Source organism: Carassius gibelio, chromosome A13 (assembly GCF_023724105.1).
Source record: "Carassius gibelio isolate Cgi1373 ecotype wild population from Czech Republic chromosome A13, carGib1.2-hapl.c, whole genome shotgun sequence".
In the NCBI taxonomy this organism is placed as follows: Eukaryota; Metazoa; Chordata; class Actinopteri; order Cypriniformes; family Cyprinidae; genus Carassius; species Carassius gibelio.
This window is the reverse complement of record NC_068383.1, coordinates 10,596,687-10,616,839: the sequence shown is the minus strand read 5'-3', so window position 1 is coordinate 10,616,839 and position 20,153 is coordinate 10,596,687. Positions and strand designations below refer to the sequence as shown.

The 20,153-nt window shown below is 36.3% G+C and overlaps 1 protein-coding gene and 1 long non-coding RNA gene across 5 annotated transcripts in view; one reads left to right on the top strand and one right to left on the bottom strand.

Annotated features, from left to right (window-relative positions):
• The first annotated feature begins 1,123 nt into the window (after positions 1-1,123).
• Positions 1,124-20,153, top strand: part of LOC128026118 (tyrosine-protein phosphatase non-receptor type 13) — a 29,019-nt gene continuing 9,989 nt past the window's right edge. The window contains exons 1-35 of one of the 3 annotated variants that reach the window (XM_052612864.1): positions 1,124-1,314; positions 3,542-3,666; positions 3,760-3,920; positions 4,683-4,748; positions 4,878-5,057; positions 5,159-5,234; positions 5,875-5,964; positions 6,528-6,603; positions 6,696-6,849; positions 6,949-7,020; positions 7,160-7,334; positions 7,473-7,608; positions 8,517-8,655; positions 8,738-8,890; positions 9,056-9,241; positions 9,387-9,546; positions 9,710-9,953; positions 10,040-10,140; positions 11,935-12,012; positions 12,095-12,202; positions 12,285-12,401; positions 12,631-12,830; positions 12,929-13,027; positions 13,111-13,204; positions 13,568-13,653; positions 14,339-14,528; positions 15,580-15,782; positions 15,868-15,963; positions 16,045-16,490; positions 17,446-17,740; positions 18,050-18,220; positions 18,348-18,522; positions 18,649-18,859; positions 18,956-18,993; positions 19,786-19,869. In XM_052612864.1, the coding sequence (XP_052468824.1) occupies positions 3,543-3,666; positions 3,760-3,920; positions 4,683-4,748; positions 4,878-5,057; positions 5,159-5,234; positions 5,875-5,964; positions 6,528-6,603; positions 6,696-6,849; positions 6,949-7,020; positions 7,160-7,334; positions 7,473-7,608; positions 8,517-8,655; positions 8,738-8,890; positions 9,056-9,241; positions 9,387-9,546; positions 9,710-9,953; positions 10,040-10,140; positions 11,935-12,012; positions 12,095-12,202; positions 12,285-12,401; positions 12,631-12,830; positions 12,929-13,027; positions 13,111-13,204; positions 13,568-13,653; positions 14,339-14,528; positions 15,580-15,782; positions 15,868-15,963; positions 16,045-16,490; positions 17,446-17,740; positions 18,050-18,220; positions 18,348-18,522; positions 18,649-18,859; positions 18,956-18,993; positions 19,786-19,869 (4,984 nt within the window). In that variant the 5' untranslated portion in view covers positions 1,124-1,314; position 3,542. Of the gene's footprint in view, positions 1,315-3,532; positions 3,667-3,759; positions 3,921-4,682; positions 4,749-4,877; positions 5,058-5,158; positions 5,235-5,874; positions 5,965-6,527; positions 6,604-6,695; positions 6,850-6,948; positions 7,021-7,159; positions 7,335-7,472; positions 7,609-8,516; positions 8,656-8,737; positions 8,891-9,055; positions 9,242-9,386; positions 9,547-9,709; positions 9,954-10,039; positions 10,141-11,934; positions 12,013-12,094; positions 12,203-12,284; positions 12,402-12,630; positions 12,831-12,928; positions 13,028-13,110; positions 13,205-13,567; positions 13,654-14,338; positions 14,529-15,579; positions 15,783-15,867; positions 15,964-16,044; positions 16,491-17,445; positions 17,741-18,049; positions 18,221-18,347; positions 18,523-18,648; positions 18,860-18,955; positions 18,994-19,785; positions 19,870-20,153 lie in introns of those variants that run through there. The other 2 variants (XM_052612862.1, XM_052612863.1) reach the window with 2 other exon arrangements.
• Positions 3,253-19,953, bottom strand: LOC128026120 (uncharacterized). Of its 2 annotated transcripts, XR_008186351.1 has the most exons (5): positions 19,824-19,953; positions 8,529-8,650; positions 5,843-5,954; positions 4,840-5,055; positions 3,253-3,658 (listed from the first exon to the last, which is right to left on the bottom strand). It is a non-coding gene; the product is annotated as an uncharacterized LOC128026120 (long non-coding RNA). The 2 variants fall into 2 exon arrangements; XR_008186352.1 differs by lacking the exon at positions 4,840-5,055 and having other exon boundaries at positions 19,824-19,939.

Here is a 20,153-nt window from a genome sequence, read left to right as displayed (position 1 = left end):
TCCGTTCCATCCTTCTTTTACTGTCTATGGTTCCATCACGCCGGTCTATTCATAGATGCAGCATTTTATCTATCTATCTATCTATCTATCTATCTATCTATCTATCTATCTATCTATCTATCTATCTATCTATCTATCTATCTATCTATCTATCTATCTATCTATCTATCTATCTATCTATCTATCTATCTATCAAAAATTGTATCATCATTTCTGTTATGCATTCTTTTAAGGATATAATATTTAGCCCACTCGGATAGTTCTTTTAACATGTAAATGAATCCTTTTCATATTTATGCATGAAAATTGCCATATCAGTCTGTTTCTCATGGCTGTCCACAGTTATGGCACCTAATAAAGTTTTTTCAAGAGTTTTTGTTTACCAGGGAGACAACCTTTTACTGTCTATGGAGACAACAGTGGCAGTGATGAGCTTGAGAGAAAATAGACAGGTAAAAACTGTTGTTGATTTAATATACCTTTTTCTTTTTAAATTATGTGTAATTTTCGATCAAGCTGTAAAATTATGCAAAAAGTCTGGAAATGTTCAATTTTGTGTATTTTAGATACATGTGCTAACTAGCTTTAGCTAGACAGACATTTTATATAAAAATAAATGTTAAAATGTAATTGCCACTACAGAATGATATTTAACACAATATGTGGTTATAAGAATCATAATTCTTCTGTGCATGCATTGCAAGGGAGGCCTAAACAAAGGCATGAAATGAAATGACTCTTATTAAAATATACACATAAGGACCACATCTTCACTCTTAGAAAAAGGTCCAAGACTGTGTGCAGTAGCCTTTCAGAAGATACTGATATGTACATTCTAGGTGGTAATATGTACCTTAAGGTACTTATATTAAGCATAAGATACAATTTACCTTTTAGCTTTTGTTCTTTACTGTCTTAGTGACATATTTGTATCTTTGTTTTTGGGAATGTCGAGTAAAAAAATATGTTCCTGAAGACTTCCTTATCCTCTTTTGTCGCTGCTCATTTAATCCAATTGAGCTCTTAGCTGTAGTCTAAGAATAGTTGTTCAATTTGCAAAGATGTTTCGAGCTCCCACAGACATCAGTTGCTTCTTAGTGATTAGATGGGAGTAGTTCATCAGTAAATGCATTTTTGCATGGTTGTACAATACTACAGTATGCTGAAGCAGAGATTGTGGATGGCTGGGTCACACGAGGCACTTGGTAACAGAAGCTAAACGAAACATGTAGTGATCCACAGGATTAAAGTGTGTGTGCTGGGACCGAAGGCATCAAAGGGAGATCAGGACCTTAAGACATCGAATGCTAGAAGGTAAAATCTGTTTATATTCCCAAGATGACAGATCACATTTAGTAGATAGAATTTGAACTATTATGTGAATTTATCTATTATTATGTCTTCATTTAAAATTCAAATTCACAAACTTGTATGTTCTAAGATTAACATCATAGTCTGCTTGTAATTAATGCTGCTGCTATTACTTGGTCATCTATATTGGTATTGTATTAAAAAGCTACAGTGCTGAGCTGTTTATTGGTGTCTGTGTATCTTTTTATTGTAGACAGGGAAAACCTAGAACCTCTCGAACAGTACAGGATGTAAAAAGAAGAATATAAAAACCAAAATCAGTTATTTTTCTGAAATATTTAGTAACTTAGGCAGTGTTTGTACATGCCCCTATTAGTATTTGTGCACAGAGGCTACACTGTTTGTCAGAAAATTCTCAGATTTGATTATTGTAGGAATGCAGAGAGAGTTTAGTGTCATTTCATTCTCTTAGTACATGAGAATTTGGATGTCTTCCTAGATACTGATGATCTGAGAGAGCTCAGGCTTATTTAGATTTTTGTTTTAATTGTAGAGGCACATATACACAGCTTCGGTGATTTCAGTGTTTTCAGCATTTGTGTGCTTAAAATAAAGCATTCTATTTCTGACAGGCCACAAAAAGAAACTCAAGGCTTCATGTAATGCTCAGACCTATGTTTACACATCTGCAGGTCCTGCTTAACCTTCTTTGGAGTTCAAGCTCATTATTGCTCTGGTACAGTTGTCTGTGTGTGTGTGTGTGTCTAGCCCAAAAGTTTGTTGTTCTAATTGATCTGATTTACTGAGGCAGTGACAAACCTCTGGTATCCATTAATAACTTATATTTACATTTTTGCATTTACCATATTTTAGTATGTCCTTTTTTACAAAGGTGTTGGGTCAGCCTGTTAAAACCCAGGTTGTGTAATTAACTAGATGCTGTAATCTCCCTTTATTGGCACACAGACTTGATCTAGTTTAATATAATAATCCTCAAAACAACCAAACAACAGACTGAATGTAAGGTTTTGAAATACCCTACATTCTTATTTAAATGCTTTTAGTATTTAGTATTTACTTAATATAATTCATATATTTTATCTAATTTATGAAATGTAAATAAAAAAAATTCAAGCAGTTCTTCAGATTCTACAAAATACACTGCTAAATATTTGATACGGTTAAAGAGTGATCAGTTACATCAAAATCATTATTATTTATGAGAGGTGTTACATAGCCTTTACATTTTTTTTTTACATTTTAGTAAATTCCTCTTGACTTAAACCAAAGATGAACTTGAAAATATTTTGTAAGTCAGTAATTGTACTATCGTATTTTATCTTCACCTGTTGAAATTAGCAGAGTAAAAGTCATTGAAAATAATGTCATGACTTCTCTTGGCACATTTTCTTGAGCAGTCAGTTGGGGTCTCCTTATGGATATCTGATTATATCCCACTTCTCATACCAGATCACTATTACCCTTAACTTTTTTTTCAGCTAAATAAATGAAAAAGTCACTTCTGTTGGTAATTTAAATAATGTATTATATAAATCCCAAAAAAGGTGTGTACATTGAAGTAAATTTTTTGGTACCAAAGGAACATTCTTTTGTTAAGTGACTATAATTGACTAGTCTAGTATACATATACTTGAGTCGAAATGTCTCCATCTGGCTTTCATTTGGAGTAATTACAGTTAGACTCTTCAGACTACATCAAACAACTGTCTGTAGTGTATTGTTCAGTACTGCAGCAGGGGAAAAACTAAAGACTCAGAGTAGAATTAGATATTTTAACAAATATATTTAACATTGGGGGAAAACAGATGAAATCTTTTGGCATAATTTGGCATAATTTAAAACAAATATTTAAAATAATAATAATAATAATCTGTGTGAAGTTTTGCTATCCTCAAAAATGATCTGAAAATGACACAAAAGTGAAGAAGTATATTTATGTGTGTCCTATGAAGTTAGAAATGAAGTTGATAGCTGGAATGAGGTCAGCAAAAGACAAAAATAGATAATTGCAGACAGATTTAGATTTACACATCACAAATTATAAATCATGTATATTACACAATATTGTTATGAAACAATGAGCTCAAGAGTCCCCTGCTGATCACTTTGTTTAGGCTCCATCCTCCTCTTTCAACAGATTTCTCTCCACCTCCATCAGCCAGTTAGCTTGTGTCTCTCCTTCTCAGGTATCTGTCTCTCGATTCCGCAGGATGAGCAGCACGTTTGTGACCCTTGCTGAGGTGCTGGAAGCCAGAGGAGGACCGCTGGAAGAGGACGAGGTGTGGTCGCTCCTGCTGGGCTCAGCTGAATCTCTCTTAGACCTTTCCTACAAAGGTAAAACACTGTCCTTGAAGTATAGGTGATTTTCCCTGATGGTGAAGAGTACACTCCATGCAAAATTAATTGAATGTGGGTCTGTTTTTCTAGGTCACAATATCTGCAACATTATAACTCCTGCATCACTGCTCTTGTCCGCAACTGGGACGCTGGCATTCAAGAACTGTGCTATGACAGATGAGGTGTGTGCCTTTACAGCCCCAGAGATGCTGCAAGGACGTGCCATCTCCACCAAGCTAGCCATGGAGAAGGTCAGTTTGATTCAGCGATGCATGGCATGTAGCACTGGTGTCAGAGATTGAGACACACTCACACAATTGTGTAGCCTATATATTATTCATAGCAAATCAGTTATGTTCTCTTCACAAAATGACAGATTTTTACAAAGAACAAAGTGATATAAATAGGAACAGAACACTATAGAGAAGGAGAGGGAAAGCTAAACTGTCTTTGTGGTCCAGTTCACTGTACTTTATTTTATTTATTTTACGTTTTTTTCTCACACCCACAAAAATGAGCTAAGGAATACTGACCCGTCAAACCCTCAGAGCGTTCTATAGGTGCCCTAAAGTGGTCATATATGCAGTGAAAATAAATGCATTCTCACTGACGAGAATTTTTTTTACATTTATTCAAATTTTTTTTTTGTGACACATTGGTTAATGTTTGTTAATGTAAAAATGTATTAACCTAAACTAAACTAAAGTCAGTTCATGAAAATACATTTAATTGTAAGTAAAATTCACAGTGCATTAACTTATGTTACCAGGCCTAACTTTCTATTTTAATTTTAGTTGAAATTAACATGAACTAAGATTAATAAATGCTGTGCAATTATCATTCATGTGTTATTATGTGTTACAATGTAGTTAATTAATGAACCTTAAGTGTTACCATTTTTTTTTTTTTTTTTTTTTCGCCTAGCATGAAATTTAATCAAAAGAAGGTGGGATTTATTTTAGAAAAAGTGCTTGAATGCTCAATATGCTGATGATTTTTGTCTATTCTTCCAGATAATCGTGTATTCTCTTGGGATGACTCTGTATTGGTCAGTTGATTATCATCTTCCTCAAAACCAGGTCAGTTATATTGAAATTTGAGTAAGAGAAAAAGAGTATATCAAGTAAGATTGATTAACAAATCATGCCAGTGATCCATTAAGCTTCTCACCTTCAATCTGAAAATAAACTTTTTTTCTGCTCGTTCAGCCCATTCAGCTAAGTGACTCTCTGAACTGCCTTCTCCTGAGCATGTGTGAGGACATGGCCCATCGACGAGCCAACCTCAACTCTATCTTGGAGGTGTGTGAATCACACCACAAAGCATCTCTGCTGCCTCCTCCCAACAAAGTCATCAAACAACTGGTAGAGGACGTCCTCCAAGACACTGTGAGTTAAAAAAGAGCATTTATCATTCATACCTCATTTACGTCTCAGTTGTACAATTTAGAAAAATATTAGCCAAGAGGTTCATGAGACTTCATTTCCAGGTGGATCGAGCTGCTTTGACTGAAAATGTTGTGCAGTTGAGTGGGAAAAGTCAGATGATCAGAGAAAGACTACATGGTAGGAACTTCATCCTCTTATGTTCTTATAGTTGTGAAAGTGTAAAGAAGTGTTGTCAAATGAGTTTAAAATATGAAAATAAGATTCATACTTTAAAATGTTTTTATTGCATGTGAATGTGATTTGATGTTTGATGCATATGCATGTTCATTGTTTTGATGGGTATTTATAGAAGAGTTTTAGCCTGTCATGTTAGAATATGTGTAAGTCATATCCTTTTCATAAGTCTAAGTGACTGTGGATGTCACTTATTTGTTTCAAACGCTGTCCTTAACTAACCATTTCAGTGGTTATCCCAACATATTCCTTGGATTATAATGTTTATCCTAAAAATGTCATTAGTAAAACCCTGTAGGTTTGACTAGGATGTGCATAAGAAAGCACCACCGCACCAATTAAATAGTGTCCACAATAGGATTAACGGTTTAACTTAAACCGAACATGGGATTACAAAAGGTTGTAATTAGGCTCAAAGCGCTGATTCTTAAACACAAACTGTAATGTAAAGCGTAGTGATCTTATTTTTGTTCATTTTCCAGAGGTTACTTGTGCAACCATGTGCAGAATATAAACTGCTGTGTATGCAGTGGATGCGCAGTGTGCGTTACGTGTCAGTAGTGATCAGGTCTCTGTTGAGCAGGTAAACGTGGACCATATCCTGGTTATACAGAGGGGAACGGAGCTTCAGGAGAGACCCGCAGACTGTCTTTGGATTCCGAGCTAAAGCAAAGTAAATTCATACACTAGGATTTTATATATATATATATATATATATATATATATAATGTTTTTGACCATGTTAACCATGTTAATTTGATTAAAAAATATAGTAAAAACAGAAATCTTGTCAAATATAATCACAATTTAAAATAACTGTTTTCTATTTTAATATATTTTCAAATTTCATTTATTCCTGTGATGGCAAAGCTCAATTGTCAAGAGCCATTCGTTAGTGTCACATGATCATTCAGAAATTATTAGGATATGCTGATTTGGTGCTCAAGCTTTTCCAAAGTCCTTTGATGAATAGAAAGTTAGAATTAAAAGAACAAAATGTATTTAAAATAGAAATATTTTGTAACATTATAAATTACTTTAATGTCACTCTTGATTAATTTAATGCATCCTTGCAAAAAAAAAAAAAAAAAAAGTGAATCTATTGTTAGTTTAAAATGTCAATTTCTTAAATTGTCATCTTGTTTTCGCTTTATTGTAGAGCATCTAGACATACAGTAGCTAATTATTTAATTTTATTTTTCAATATTCAGTTCAGCTGATTTTTTTCCCCACCAGGAATTTCCCAACAACAGAAAACCTGGTCTCTCAGAAGTAGACCTAATCAAACCACATCCTCTCTGGGTTCAAACAAGTTAGTAGTAGTATTATGCATTTTTAAATGTAATATCAGGCTGTTAACTATTAGTGCTGTTAATGTCAATCTCTGATGCTTTGTTATCCCAGAATTCCACCGGGGCTTCACCACAGACGAAGCACAAGTTGTTGGCTGTCACAAAGTACATGCCTCAATGTTCCCAAAAAGGGTGAAACCCGACCGTCCAGTCCCTGTATCACTGTTAGTGAGTCTGCAGTCAGCCTCTCCCAAAGGAAAGCCAAGGTAATGTACTTAGTGTCTGTGTTGTGCAATCATATGTTTGCTGAATCCTATGCTTACTTAATTAGTTGTTAACTGCATGTTTCCATGTTTTAATTGTAGAGTCTTGGGCCTGAATTTACCAGGATGATTGATGAACCTCAAATAGTTTTAGAGCTGCCGGGATCTATAGTGGTAAACTATGTCTTAGTTCTTTTGGTTACCTATATAACGCACTTCAGTTTTAAGCGTTTAGCACTTCTGTTCAACTTTACTGCTAAGTTTGTGTTTTGTGTATTTAGCTTCTTCCCCTTTTCTCTTTCGATTGATACAGTCAAAGAAAGGCAAGTCAGGCTTGTCACAAAGGGAAGTTAATGTGATTATGCCAAATGAACAGTGTGTGGCAGTGAAATGTGACATCAAGTCCCGTGGGAGAGATGTCTTCGACATGGTTGTGGCACACGCTAACCTTGTGGAGCACTTTTACTTTGGCCTTGCTTTCATTGATGGTAATTCAGACTTTATATATACCTTTGTGTGCTCTTGTGTGGTTTTAATGACTGTAAAAAGATCAAGTGCTTGTAATGTACATTTTGATGCAGTCTAGCTTAAGTAATTGAGTGTTAATTAATTTTTTTCTCATTTAGATGGTGAATTTTTCTTTTTGGACCCTGAGACAAAAATCTCAAAGGTTGCCCCAGATTACTGGAAGAAAGTGGCTTCTGCAACATTTACACTTTTCCTCCGTGTCAGATTTTTCCCTGATGACATCTCCTACATACTGTATGTCTTTTTCTACTTTCTTAGGGGCCATTCACACAGAACACACTTTTGCATTCCACTGTGCTGTTTTTCCATTGTTTTTATATGTAAACATGCTAGACAGATGTGTTTGACCATTGCATTGATACGCCATTCTATTAACTATGTGCATAAGTAAAAAGAAGTTCAAATTAAATAAAACATTTCTCTCCATTGCTTTGCATTCTGTGTGAATGGCCCTTTACAGTTTGCACATACATAATATTTAGATTGTCCATTTAAAGACCACATGATATCTGTGTTTTGAGGCTTTTAGTCTGTGTCTGTCAGGTTTAAGTACATTTATACTATTCTTTCAAAAGTTATTATTTTATTAACCAAATATGCATTAGATTGACTTAAGGTCAATGAAGACAATTATAATGGAACAAAAATGTATATTTTCATATAAATGCTTTTCATTTTAATTTTCTATTCAGCAAAGAATCCTGAAAACAGTATATCATGGTTTTCACAACAATTTTGAGCAGCACATCTGTTTTTTCAACATTGATAATAATAAGAAATTTTTCCTTGAGTCATGTGACATTGAAGACTGGAGAAATAGCTGCTGAAAATTCAGCTTTGCCATCACGTGAATAAATTACATTTGAAAATATATAATCAAATGTTAATATTATTTACAATATTACTGTATTGATCAAATAAATGCAGTCATGGTGAGTATAAGAGACTTCTTTAAAAAATTAAAAAGCCTTACTAAGCTCTAACTTTTGAACACATTTAAAGTTTTTTTTATCTTGCATGAAAATGAACCAAAAGAAAACTGCCCTTGTCAAGTGATTTCACAGGGTCTTTAACGGACATTATATCTAATAGTTTGCAATGAAGTTGTACCCTTTTATTCTAATGTCACTTTTTTTTTAAAGGCACAGACTTACACAACACCAGTACTATCTCCAGCTGAGGAGGGACGTTCTGGAGGACAGAGTGTACTGTAATGAGGAGACTGCATTGTTTCTTGCTGCGTTAGCACTGCAGGCTGAGTTTGGAGATTATATGCCTGAAGTGAGTGAGACATTAATGAACATTAGAACTTTCAACAGATCTAACTAGACTCTATTTTGAAATATCACACTGACTTTTTCAGGTTTATGGGAAGAACTATTTCCAAATGGAGCAGTACATCTCTAAGAGAGTCATAGAGAAAGTGGCCTTGCCCTGTTTAAGAGAGGAGTTGCCAAGGTTACATGCCAATAATGCCCACATGCTTCCAGAGGAGGCTGAGATGGAGTTCTTAAAGGTTCTTTCTTTTGGCTTTCAGTTAGACATTCTAAAATTCTAAAATTACTCTTGTAATGCTTATAAAACTGAGCAATAGAATAAATAAGCTCTCAGATCAATATAATAGTAGTTTATATTTGATCAAAGTTTGTCAGTATTTCAAGTGTCTTTCTTGCTTTTATAGATTGCACAGCAGCTGCCAGAGTATGGGGTGCTGTTCCACAGAGTTGCCCGTGAAAGGAAACCCATTATTGGAGAGCTGGTTTTGGGAATTTGTGCCAAAGGAATTATGGTTTATGAAGTCAAGAACATTTCTCGGGTGTTAACCCGCAGATTTCCCTGGACAGAAATAGACAGTCTCTCAACAAGTGTGAGTTTATTATTTATGCGGTTTATATTGCTTGTTTAGTTTTTTTTTTTTTTTTTTACTTTGTGAAATCCAGAAACATGCTATTTGAAGTTCAGAACACCATTATGATGAGATGTTAATCAGTTTCCATTTAATCCTGTCAAAGAGACGAAAATTTACCATTGAGTGCCGCCCGAGTGGGAAGAAGCACTCCTTTGTGACAGAGAGCTCAAAGATCGCACAGTACCTCCTGAACCTCTGCTCAGCCCAGCACAAGTTTCACAGTGAGATGACCTCTCGTCAGATGACCTACTGTTTAGCCTCAGGTGTGTTCAGTTATTTCTGTATACAGAGTCATTTGAAGTTGAATATACATAAGTGTTGTGCTCCAGTGTACTCAATAATTTTTTTTGTTCGTTTATCATTTTCATCAGCCACAGTTAGTTTGTCAACTGGTAGTTATTTATTTTTTCTTATATTTCATCCTAGATGACAATGTGGCAAAATATGCATCAATATGCCGTGCTCGACAAGATCAGATAAAGAGGCTGTCTTCCTCGGAGATTGTGCTCAACAATATTGGTTTGAATGTGTTACCAAATGACTCCATGAGCAAGTCTTGTGATGACCTGTCAGCAAAAATCGGAGTTCGGATTCGGCAACCGAGCAAAGTAAATTACATTCATGAAGCAAGAACTCCAAGCGAGCTGAAAGACCAGAGCCAAAGCAACAGGTGTGATAATAGATCTGCTTTGCACAACATTCAAATCACAATACAAAACCAAATTATCATATTGTGTTGATCTTCCTTGCTTGCAGCCCTCCAGAAACGTTCAGTCCTCCAGTTTATCGTATCATGTCCAATGTCTCTTTGCAAAAGCATGACTTAGAGGTCCATTCCACCACCTCGTCTATAAGAGGTAAAAAAGTTTCTTTCTGGATTTAATTTTAAAGTTTGACTTTGACTCTAAACAATTAGCTTATGTTTCTATGATAATAATATTTATAATATCTGCAATATAAATATTTAACCCTCGTGTTCTTTTTAGGTTCTTAAAAATTCCAGGACCATTTTAAATGCCTGAAAAACAAATTGATAGCTACTTCATAACTTTTCCTAATCTTAAGAGAACTGATTATAAACAACATTTAAACTCAAAAACATGCTTTGAACATAAAAAAATTAAGTTATGTTCAATATAATATGATAAATAGGATATTTAATTTGTATTATTGGATTTATATTACACAGTAGGTTTTTTTTTTATCCAACTGTATTTATTCAGTGCAAATTATAACATCCAAGTAAAAGATATAACACCAACATTTTAGAATAGAATCACTGAGTTGGAAAAAGGATCACCCCCTCCTAAAATTACTTGTAAACCAATCAGGTGTAGCTATGGACACAAAGCCATTTGACTTTCGACTGTGATCAGTTATTAGCTCAGTATGAAAAGAGCCGTCCTGGAGTTTTTCAGTACTTGGTAGTGCAACTGAAGCAAACAATCAGTTATGGGTGGCAAGGCACTATCAGAATATCTCCGGGATAAAGTTGTGACAGGCACAAGTCAGGAGATGGATACAAATTTTTTTTCAAAGGATTTATCAATGCCTAGAAGCACAGCAAAGAAGTGGAAGGTATATGGTACAATACAGACCCTCCCTGGATCAGGACTTCGCTCCAAACAGGATGAAAGAGCTAGGAGGAAACTGGTCAGAGAGGCTACCAAGAGGCTAACAGCAACTCTAAAGCAGTTGTAGGAATTTATGACAAAGAATGGTCATTGTGTGCATGTGACAACAATATCACAAAATATCCACAAATGTGGCTTGTATGAGGGTAAAAAAAACAAAAAAAAAACAACAACAAACACAATCCTCAAGAAAGCCTAAATGCAGACTGAAGATTCTGAGGCAGATTAGACAAACATTTTTATAATTTGGCCTCAACACCTTATATCTGGTGGAAATCCAATACAACTCACCATTCACATAACAGCATTCCTAAAGTGAAGCACGGAGATGCTAATTTCCTGTTATGAGGTGTTTCTCTGCAGCAGGGACTGGAACACTTGTCAGGATAGAAGAAAAAAATGGATGGGGCAAAATACTATCGAATTCTTGAGGAAAATCTGCTGCCCTCTGCCAGAAAGTTGGCAATGAGAAGAAGATTTACCTCCAACCATGACAGCGACCCAAAGCACACAGCAAAACTATGCTCACAGTGGTTGAAGGAGAAAAAGGTGAATGTCTTTGCATGGCCTAGTCAGAGCCCAGACTTAAACCCCATTCAAAGTCTGTGGAATGACTTGAAGACTGCAGTCCACAAACGGTCACCATCAATTAACAATTTAACTGAACTTGAGCAGTTCTGGAAAGAAGAGTGGGCAAATAGTGCAAAGTCTAGGTGTGCAAAGTTAGTAGAGACATTTCCCAATAGACTAAAGGCTGTATTTTAAAGCAAAAGGTGGTTCAATAAAATACTGACACAAGGGTGGTGATCCCTTATCCAAATCAGTGATTTTTTTTTTGGTGTTATATCTTTCACTTGGGTGTTATAAGCTGCATTAAGTAAATACAGCTGGATAAAACAAAAATGTGTCCGTACTCATTTCAGGATGCAAAGTAAAAAAAAAAAAAAAAGGGAGGTGATTCTTTTCTATACCCTGTCTGTGTCCTTTTTTGATCCATTTCTTTTATTTCTTTTTTAGTGGACACACCCACAAGAACAACCCCAGAGAGAGAAATCATCTGTGTTACTTTAAAGAAGGATCCCAAACTAGGTTTCGGTGAGTGTGCATCTTTTATGATACATTAAGCATTTGAAGTAATCCTGCTCAAAAATGCCGATGGTTCCCTTTTGATGAAAAGGTTTTGTAATTGTCGGGGAGGACAACACAGGGAAGTTAGATCTTGGAATTTTCATTGCATCCATCGTTCCCGACGGACCAGCTGATAGGGATGGCAGAATCAGACCAGGTAAATATCCTGAACATTTTCCCTCTTTTATGCCAAAAAAGAGAAAAGAAATAGTCTTTCATTTTCTTTTGTTTGTGTTTAGGTGGTCGGCTGATCTCTATGAATAAGATCAGTCTAGAGGGAGTGACGTTTAATATAGCTGCTGCCATACTGCAGAGCAGCCCAGATGAAGTGGAGCTCATAGTGTCCCAACCCAAACGTATGTCTTCATATTGTACCAATGAATTATGTATTGGTCATCATCTGTCTTTATAATTAAACTATTAAAGATGAAGTGTGTACATTTTTATATTAAAATAAATTCTCCTATCCCAGCAAGCCATTACTGTATACCTGTATTTTTGCAATTATAGTACATTTGGTGATAGTAATTGCACCCAACTAACCACTGTATGATAAGTTTTTTCAATTTTTTTGTTCTGGAGTAGAGGATCATCGGGACAGTAAGACCTCACTGGCTACAAGTAATTTAGGGATGATGCTGGAAAGAGGCTTTGGCTCTCAAAGCACCCTGAGTGCAGAGTACAGGCCTGTGATGGAGGAGCTGGAGGAGACCCTCTCCAACATCATGACTCCTAAAATGGGCAAAAGATTGCACATACCTGTGGTGCGGATTCTGGATGTTCAGGTATGATTTACAGTGATGCTGTCTCTTCAGTTTATTAGAAAGCATCTGACATGAACAAAAGCAAACCAAAACCTTTTTCTATTATTCGTCCTATACAGGATAGGATGTCTAATTCTTCCAGCTTCAGCTCAAAGCCAGGAGAAACAATCTACATGGAGCTCAGAAAGATCAACAGCAGCTTGGGAATAAGTGTTGCTGTGAGTTTTTACTCAGTATGGTGTTCATTTAATGTCTCAAATCTTAAAACATGGGGTATGATCCCATTTTTAATGATTTTTAGGGGGGAATCAACACTAATGTACATCATGGAGGAATCTACATCAAAAGCGTGATCCCAGGAGGAGCAGCAGATCAAGATGGACGAATACAGATAGGTTAGGATCCATCATTAATTTTTTGATGAATAGAAAAAATTGAAATGGAAATATTTTGTAACAGTCTTATTTATAAATATAAAATTTAAAATGAGTAAATTGACTGTCACTTTTGATGACAAAAATCCCTGCTGAACAAAATACTAATATCTTAGAAGAACCAAAAGCCTTACTAACCCCTTTTCGACATAGTGGTATCGGTTCCAGTTTGTGTTCTGTTGTGTAGTATGCATATTTGTCATCTCCTTGATGACGTACAAATATGACCCGGATGTGTCCCTAACATTCTAATGAGCATGAATATGCAACATCCTGACTGGTTGTGAGGCATGACAGCTCAATGAATTCTTGTATGTGTGACAGGTGACAGGCTGCTGGAGGTGGACGGCTGTAACCTGCGTGCCGTCACACACAGGCAGGCAGTAGAGTGCCTGAAGAGGACAGGGGAGGTACTGACATGTGTTTGCTTTACTTCTGAGCGGTGCAATCACAACCGTTTATGTAATTGCGTATGATTGAGCCCACAGTATGACACAAACACTCATGATTACATACGTAAGTCAGCTATCTTTTTTCATATTTAAAGTGATATATATTTTCCAGTAATATTTTCATACATTAGTGGCAGTCATTTTCATTTTCTTTAGTAGCAGAGCACTTGCATTAAGTTTGTTTTTTGTGAACAGTTAAAGAGCAGTTACTTTAAATTCATCTTACCTGACATTTTGAGAAGTAACTATAGCACACGGGCGAAAGTTCACATTATGTTTGAAGGGCCTTTGGTTCTCTCTTCAGCATGTCATTTACTTTAGGAGAACAACATCAGCACCCTTGTGTCTTACGGGTTCTCAGACACCACGAAAGAAAGATCTAAAGTGACACACGATTGTGAAAACATATGTGTGGGTCGTTATTTTTGTCTGGGTTAATAAGATTTTCTGGGGTATGACGCTAAACCCTGCACCGTCATACTGACACACTTAAGCTGCTGACCAGCCACATGATCTTCAGCCACACGCATCTGTTAGGTAACATGCCTTGTGTTAAACAGACGGATGACATAAGAATGTTAGGTGTGCAGCTGATATGATCAAATAAGAAGATATATTGCCTTGATGATGGTGTTATTTCCAGGTGGTGAGCCTGGTTCTGGAACGAGAGCCTCCAGTGGTGTTGGACACTTACAGTGCCTCATCCACGTTGGAGAGACAGAGATCTCCTTCACCCTTCAGTGCGCAGAGCACGCCCACCTCCCTGAGGAGAGATGTGACCATGGAAACGCCCTTGTCTGTCAGGGCCAAGGACTTCAGCTTTGTGTCAGATGGTGAGATGGGGAGAAAACCCTTCAAAACATTTCAGCTGAACCTGACAGTGACACTGTGCTAGCTGCCAGAACCATGTAACTCAAAGATCTCGTCCAGAGGAACATTGTTTTTTATGTATATATTACATCACAATAATTACATTTTTGCACTGGCGTATGTTTTGCATCAGATTTGACAGTTAGAGTCACTGTTGGATGTAAAATTTAGTTTATTTTTAATAGATAGCACATCCAAAAATTAAAGTTCCATCATCAGTTACTCAGCCTCATGCCATTACAAACTTGATTCGAAAGTGAAGTGTTGCAAAAGCAACCTAAAAGCAGCCCGTTTTACTATATTGCAAATCTTCTGATGCTATATCAGATTAGTATTGTTATTGTTTACTAAAACTATTAAAAATAATTTTGGATAGTTGAAATTAAATACATAAATTTTAAATAAACTTAAAATATAAAAAAAGAGAAATTTTGCCTTGCAAAGTAAGTCACTGATATAATATAACAAATGCTAATACTAAAACTAAAAAATAAAGCTGACTAGAATGATTTAATACAAAAAATATTACAACTTACAAAAGCACAAAAAAAAATAAATTGCTAAAACCTTAACACATTTTTTTTATAAAATGCAAATATAAAAATAAAGTGAATTTCAATGATCAGTTAACAATATAAAAGTATATAAATAAATAAGTAGAATACGATATTCGCATCAGTCTATTTGGTAAATTAATCATTCAAACTGGTTTTATGTACTGGATGGACTGATTTATTAAAAATATCCAATTCAGAATAGTCATTTTGTACTACTTATTCACTTTTATTTTATTGAAGAGTGGCCAGGGTGTAATGTAATTACCACAGAAGAAAGTAGGTCAAATGTGTTCGGAACATAAAATATTTATTAAATAAAATCTTTTTATTTAATTTTTCATTTTTTGATGAACTGTCCTTTAATAGTTACATGCAACTGATTTTTGTGTGTGTGTGTGTGAGGCTGGACTGATTATAAACTACAAATTGAGAGAGTTCTGCTCTTTGTTTGTGGCAGATAACTTCCTGGAGGTGACGCTACAGAAGAGTCTCAGGAGCCTGGGGTTCACTTTCATCATATCTGAACTGGGTCCGGATGAGGGCAGCATGGTGCATATTAAGAGCTTTCCTTCTGGTCAGCCTGCAGTGGATTGTGGGATTCTGGAGGGAGACATAATCCTGGCTGTCAATGGAGAACCTGTCAGAGGCCTCTCCTATGAGGTTAAAGATGTATTGTTTAAATAAATAAAAATATCCAGACTGTCCAGACTGTTTAACAGTAGTGCATGTCTTTCTGTTACCACAGGAAGTTCTGCATCTCCTCCAAAAATGTCCATCTGAGATCAGACTGTCAATCTGCAGACCCTCACGGGATGAAATTGCAGACATTGAGACCTCTCTGGTAACATCCTTATTGCTACATGGTTGTCATTGACTCTAAATTTGACATGTTATTTCTCAAACTCGCATCTCTTTTTGACAGGGTCCTGACACACTTCCAGTCCGTGCACTGAGAGCTAGATCTCTAGACCTGCAGGTGAGGACTGTCGCCCCAGACTTTAGTGAACTCCTCAAGAAACGGGTGATAGAGATGGGTCTAAAGAAAGAAGTTTCCCCAGAGAAAACCCCGGAGATCCTCTTGACCCAACAGAAAAAAGATACTGAGCTGCTGGATACTACTATATCAGCACCCCCACCCCTACCCCCACGTCCATCCTCAAGTGAAGCTGGAGAACCAAAGGCTCATGCCATAATAGGGGAGGGGCATGAGCATAAAGCTCCACCCCCAACTCCTCCCCCAACACCAAGCACTGTAAAAGTGACAGCAGCCAACACAGCACCAACTCCTGCAGCCCCTGAAACCGCAATTACAGCCCATCAGCAAGAAGATGATACCATCTCAACCAACCATGTCTCAGCTCATACCAGGTAAAAGCCTGTTTATTTCTATGTGATAATTTCTATAAAATTATCAATATGATCCTAACATTAAATGTAAATGTGCCATTTAATGCGGAATCAAATTTTTGTTTAGGTTTTGAGAATGTTTGAGACACAATACCTTTTAAAAATCTGGAGTACTTGTTTATTTTTTGTTAGATTTTTGCACTCTACTTTGTTAGAGAAGTCTCTTATGCTCACCAAAGTTGCATTTATTTAATCAAAAATACAGTAAATATAGTAATATCGTAAAAATAATTTATAGTTGTGAAATACTTTCTATTTTAATGTTAAAATTTAATTTATTCCTGTGAATTTTCAGCAGTCATTTCTCTAGATGTCAGTGTGACATGATCCTTCAGAAATCATACTAATATCCTGAATGGATGCTGAATGGAGTTCTCATAATTATGAATGTTGAAAAAAATTGTGATGCCTAATATTTTTATAAAAAAGTGTGATACATTTTTCTCTAAATAAAAGTTCAAAAGAACAGCATTTATTTTAAATATATATAAAAAGAATTAACATTATAAATGCCTTTTTTGTTGTTGTCATTTTTGGTCAATTTCATGCATCCTTGTTGAATAAAATTAAACAAACAAAAAAAAAAACTTACTGACACAAAACTTTTGAATGGTAATGTAAATTCTGAAAATCCTCCTTGACCCAAAATCTAGCCATGTATTAAAACCAACTCTCCGCATATAACCAGATGGGAATTGATATGTTTCTGGTAAATGCTATTTTTCTGTCTTCACTGAACACAAAAATGCTGCACAATGGAACCCAGTCAGTTCATATTTAATGTTTAATATGCAGCTATGTGGAATGGACTTTTGAGGAAACTGGGATTGTTTTATTCATACAAGACAATAATATTGAACGACAAAATATGATAAAATATGTAATATATGTAATATAAAATATGTCTTTATCACAGTAACACAGCTGAAGGCATGGAAGAGAGCATGACAAGTTTCACAGCTAATGGACTGACTGTCATAGCTGATGAGGAATACTTGACCATCACCACCACAGCACCCTCTCCTCCAAGCAGCAGCATTGCTGTCTCCAATGAACCGCTTTCTCCATCACTGCTGAGCACACCTCCATCCTACCAACAAGCAACTCAAGCATCCTCCCCAACAAAACCTCATGCCCAGTTCACCACCCCTTCAGCCAGCAACAATGGCTGGGACGATGATGAAGAAGAGGATGAGGAAGATCCCAGAAGGGTAAAGTCTGATCGCATTTGCCTATAGATGTACAAGCCTTTAACATACATTTTAATGCTGGTTAATGCTCAAACTTTTAAATTCACTACCTACCTAATTTATTTAAATCCTATCTGAAAACATCTTTTTAGGATGGTCTTAACTTGATTTATTAGTTTATGCATGCATTGTTACTTTTTCTCTGTTTTCTGTGGAATCGCCTTGAGAAGCTTGCTTTTATATATATAAGTGCTAAAATGTATTATTATTATTTAATGCTGGTCTAGCGCATAGCAATGTTGTTCAACATCTATTTTCTTCTACTTTTAGGACGTATTGAAGGAGTTTGAACTGACTGTCTCATTGACCAAATCATGGTGTGGCAGTTTCGGTTTTACAATAACCAGGAGCAAACTGGATAACTGCTTCTATGTCCAGGATGTCCTGGATAATCCGGCCAAAGCAGATGGCAGACTGAGGGCAGGAGACAGGCTTGTCATGGTACAGCTTTTCCCACCATTAGAAACACAATCACAGTTATGCAGAAATGAACCTTACTCTCTAAAGATTTCATAAGAATTGATTAAGTGATTTTAATTGACATTGTGTCCTTTTATATATTTTTCAGGTAAACGGTCACGATGTGACCAGCGTGTCAGATGATGTGGCTATTGGCATCCTCAGGTCCTCCTCTAAAAGACTGCACATGTTGCTGGGCAGAGCTGTGCAAAATCTACTCCCTCCGCCGCCTCCTGACACCCTCCAGGACATTGTCATTCCCAAGACTCCATCCGGACAACTGGGTGAGGAAATGCTTTATAGTAGCGGAAACCAGGGTAACATTGTGTCACTTCATAAGAACAAAAAAGTTTAAGGTTTGTAAGTCTGTATTCAATTCAAAATGTGATCCAAATGATTTGTCTATGCAGGTATCAAGCTAACTGGGGGCATTGGCAGCAAGTGGCAGGGAATTTATGTCCAGGAGGTGGTGCCAAACTCCCCTGCTAGTGAAGAGGGCAGCATCCAGCCCAATGACAAGATTATTTATATATGTGGGAAGTGCACCCTGGGAATGATGCTGGAGGATGCTGTGAAAGTGTGTGAGAGTGCCCCGCGCAAAGTCAGATTAAAAGCCATGAGGTCAGATTGGAGTAGAATTAGGTTTAGATGTTACTTAAATAAAGGATCAGTTTTTGTCTTTGTAACTTTTTATTAAATGTTTTTTCTTTGTTTCAGAGATGATCAACCAGTGATCCCAGTAGATAAATGGAATGGTAGGTTTGAGCTGCATCTACTTGAATTACAGCAATAATTGGTTTAATAATAATCTGTACAGAATAAGAGGTTGTAATTATGTTTAATGTTTTTGTTCGCTTTGAGAGTATATTTGTTGTTATTATTGAGTCTTGGAATTATATGTAGTTACATTGAGACTTTAACCTTCCCATGGGCCAGGTAACTGCTCCGGCTGTCAGTGGGATGTTTTTTCTTGCTCTGGGTGTGTTTAGTTTGCTGCTGGGCTGCAGAGGGCAGTCGTGGTCGACGTGTTTCAGTCTAGTCTGAAGTGACAGGAATGAAGCAGAGAGCTGCTCCAGTGCTTTTCCAGAGCAGCCTAGGCTTTCACGCTTCACTAGACATCGCGTCATTTCAAGCGCCGTGTCAACTTTTATTAGACAGAATTACCCACTGTGTCAATCCTGAATAATATTTGATCATTTTGATTTCGATCACTACCTTCGATTTTTTTTTTTTTTACTCTATCCATATTGATGCGACTGTACAGTGGAATTTATACAAAAAGTATTTATTAAATCCAAAGCAATTCATGCACAAATATACATATATATATATATATATATATATATATATATATATATATATATATATATATATATATATATATATATATATATATTCATGCCATACAGAAAATGTCAGAGAATAAAAAAAAACTTTTGTAGGGTCGAAAAATTGTCATATATTCATACAAATGTAAATTTTGATTTATGGAGTAACATATTTGAAACCAAAAACATCTGTTTATTCCTTCTATTTCTCCTCTTCAGGTTTGTTTGAATGGAAGGAGAAACAAGTCTTTCCTCACCTTGACGAGCCTGTGTCCCCTGACATGGAGGCAGCTCCTGCCAATGGTAAACCTTTAGTTTCCTGTGTCTCTGTTGTCTGGGAGTTGTGGCATTAGATCTGTGCTGACAGACATGGCATGTCCTGCTCAGAGGGCAGCGGGTGCAGGATTAATTATTAGCAAGGGACATGGCCTCCTCTGGTCGATCAAAGTGCGCTTTCGTTGTGTCTGACGAATAAAGGCCAGCTGATCTGGTGGGCATCTGGGTTACTAGGAGACCTCTAGCCAGGAGGTCCGAAAGAGCTTGAAAAGGCAAGCATAGTTTACCTACAGTAGCACAGAGCGGGTCAT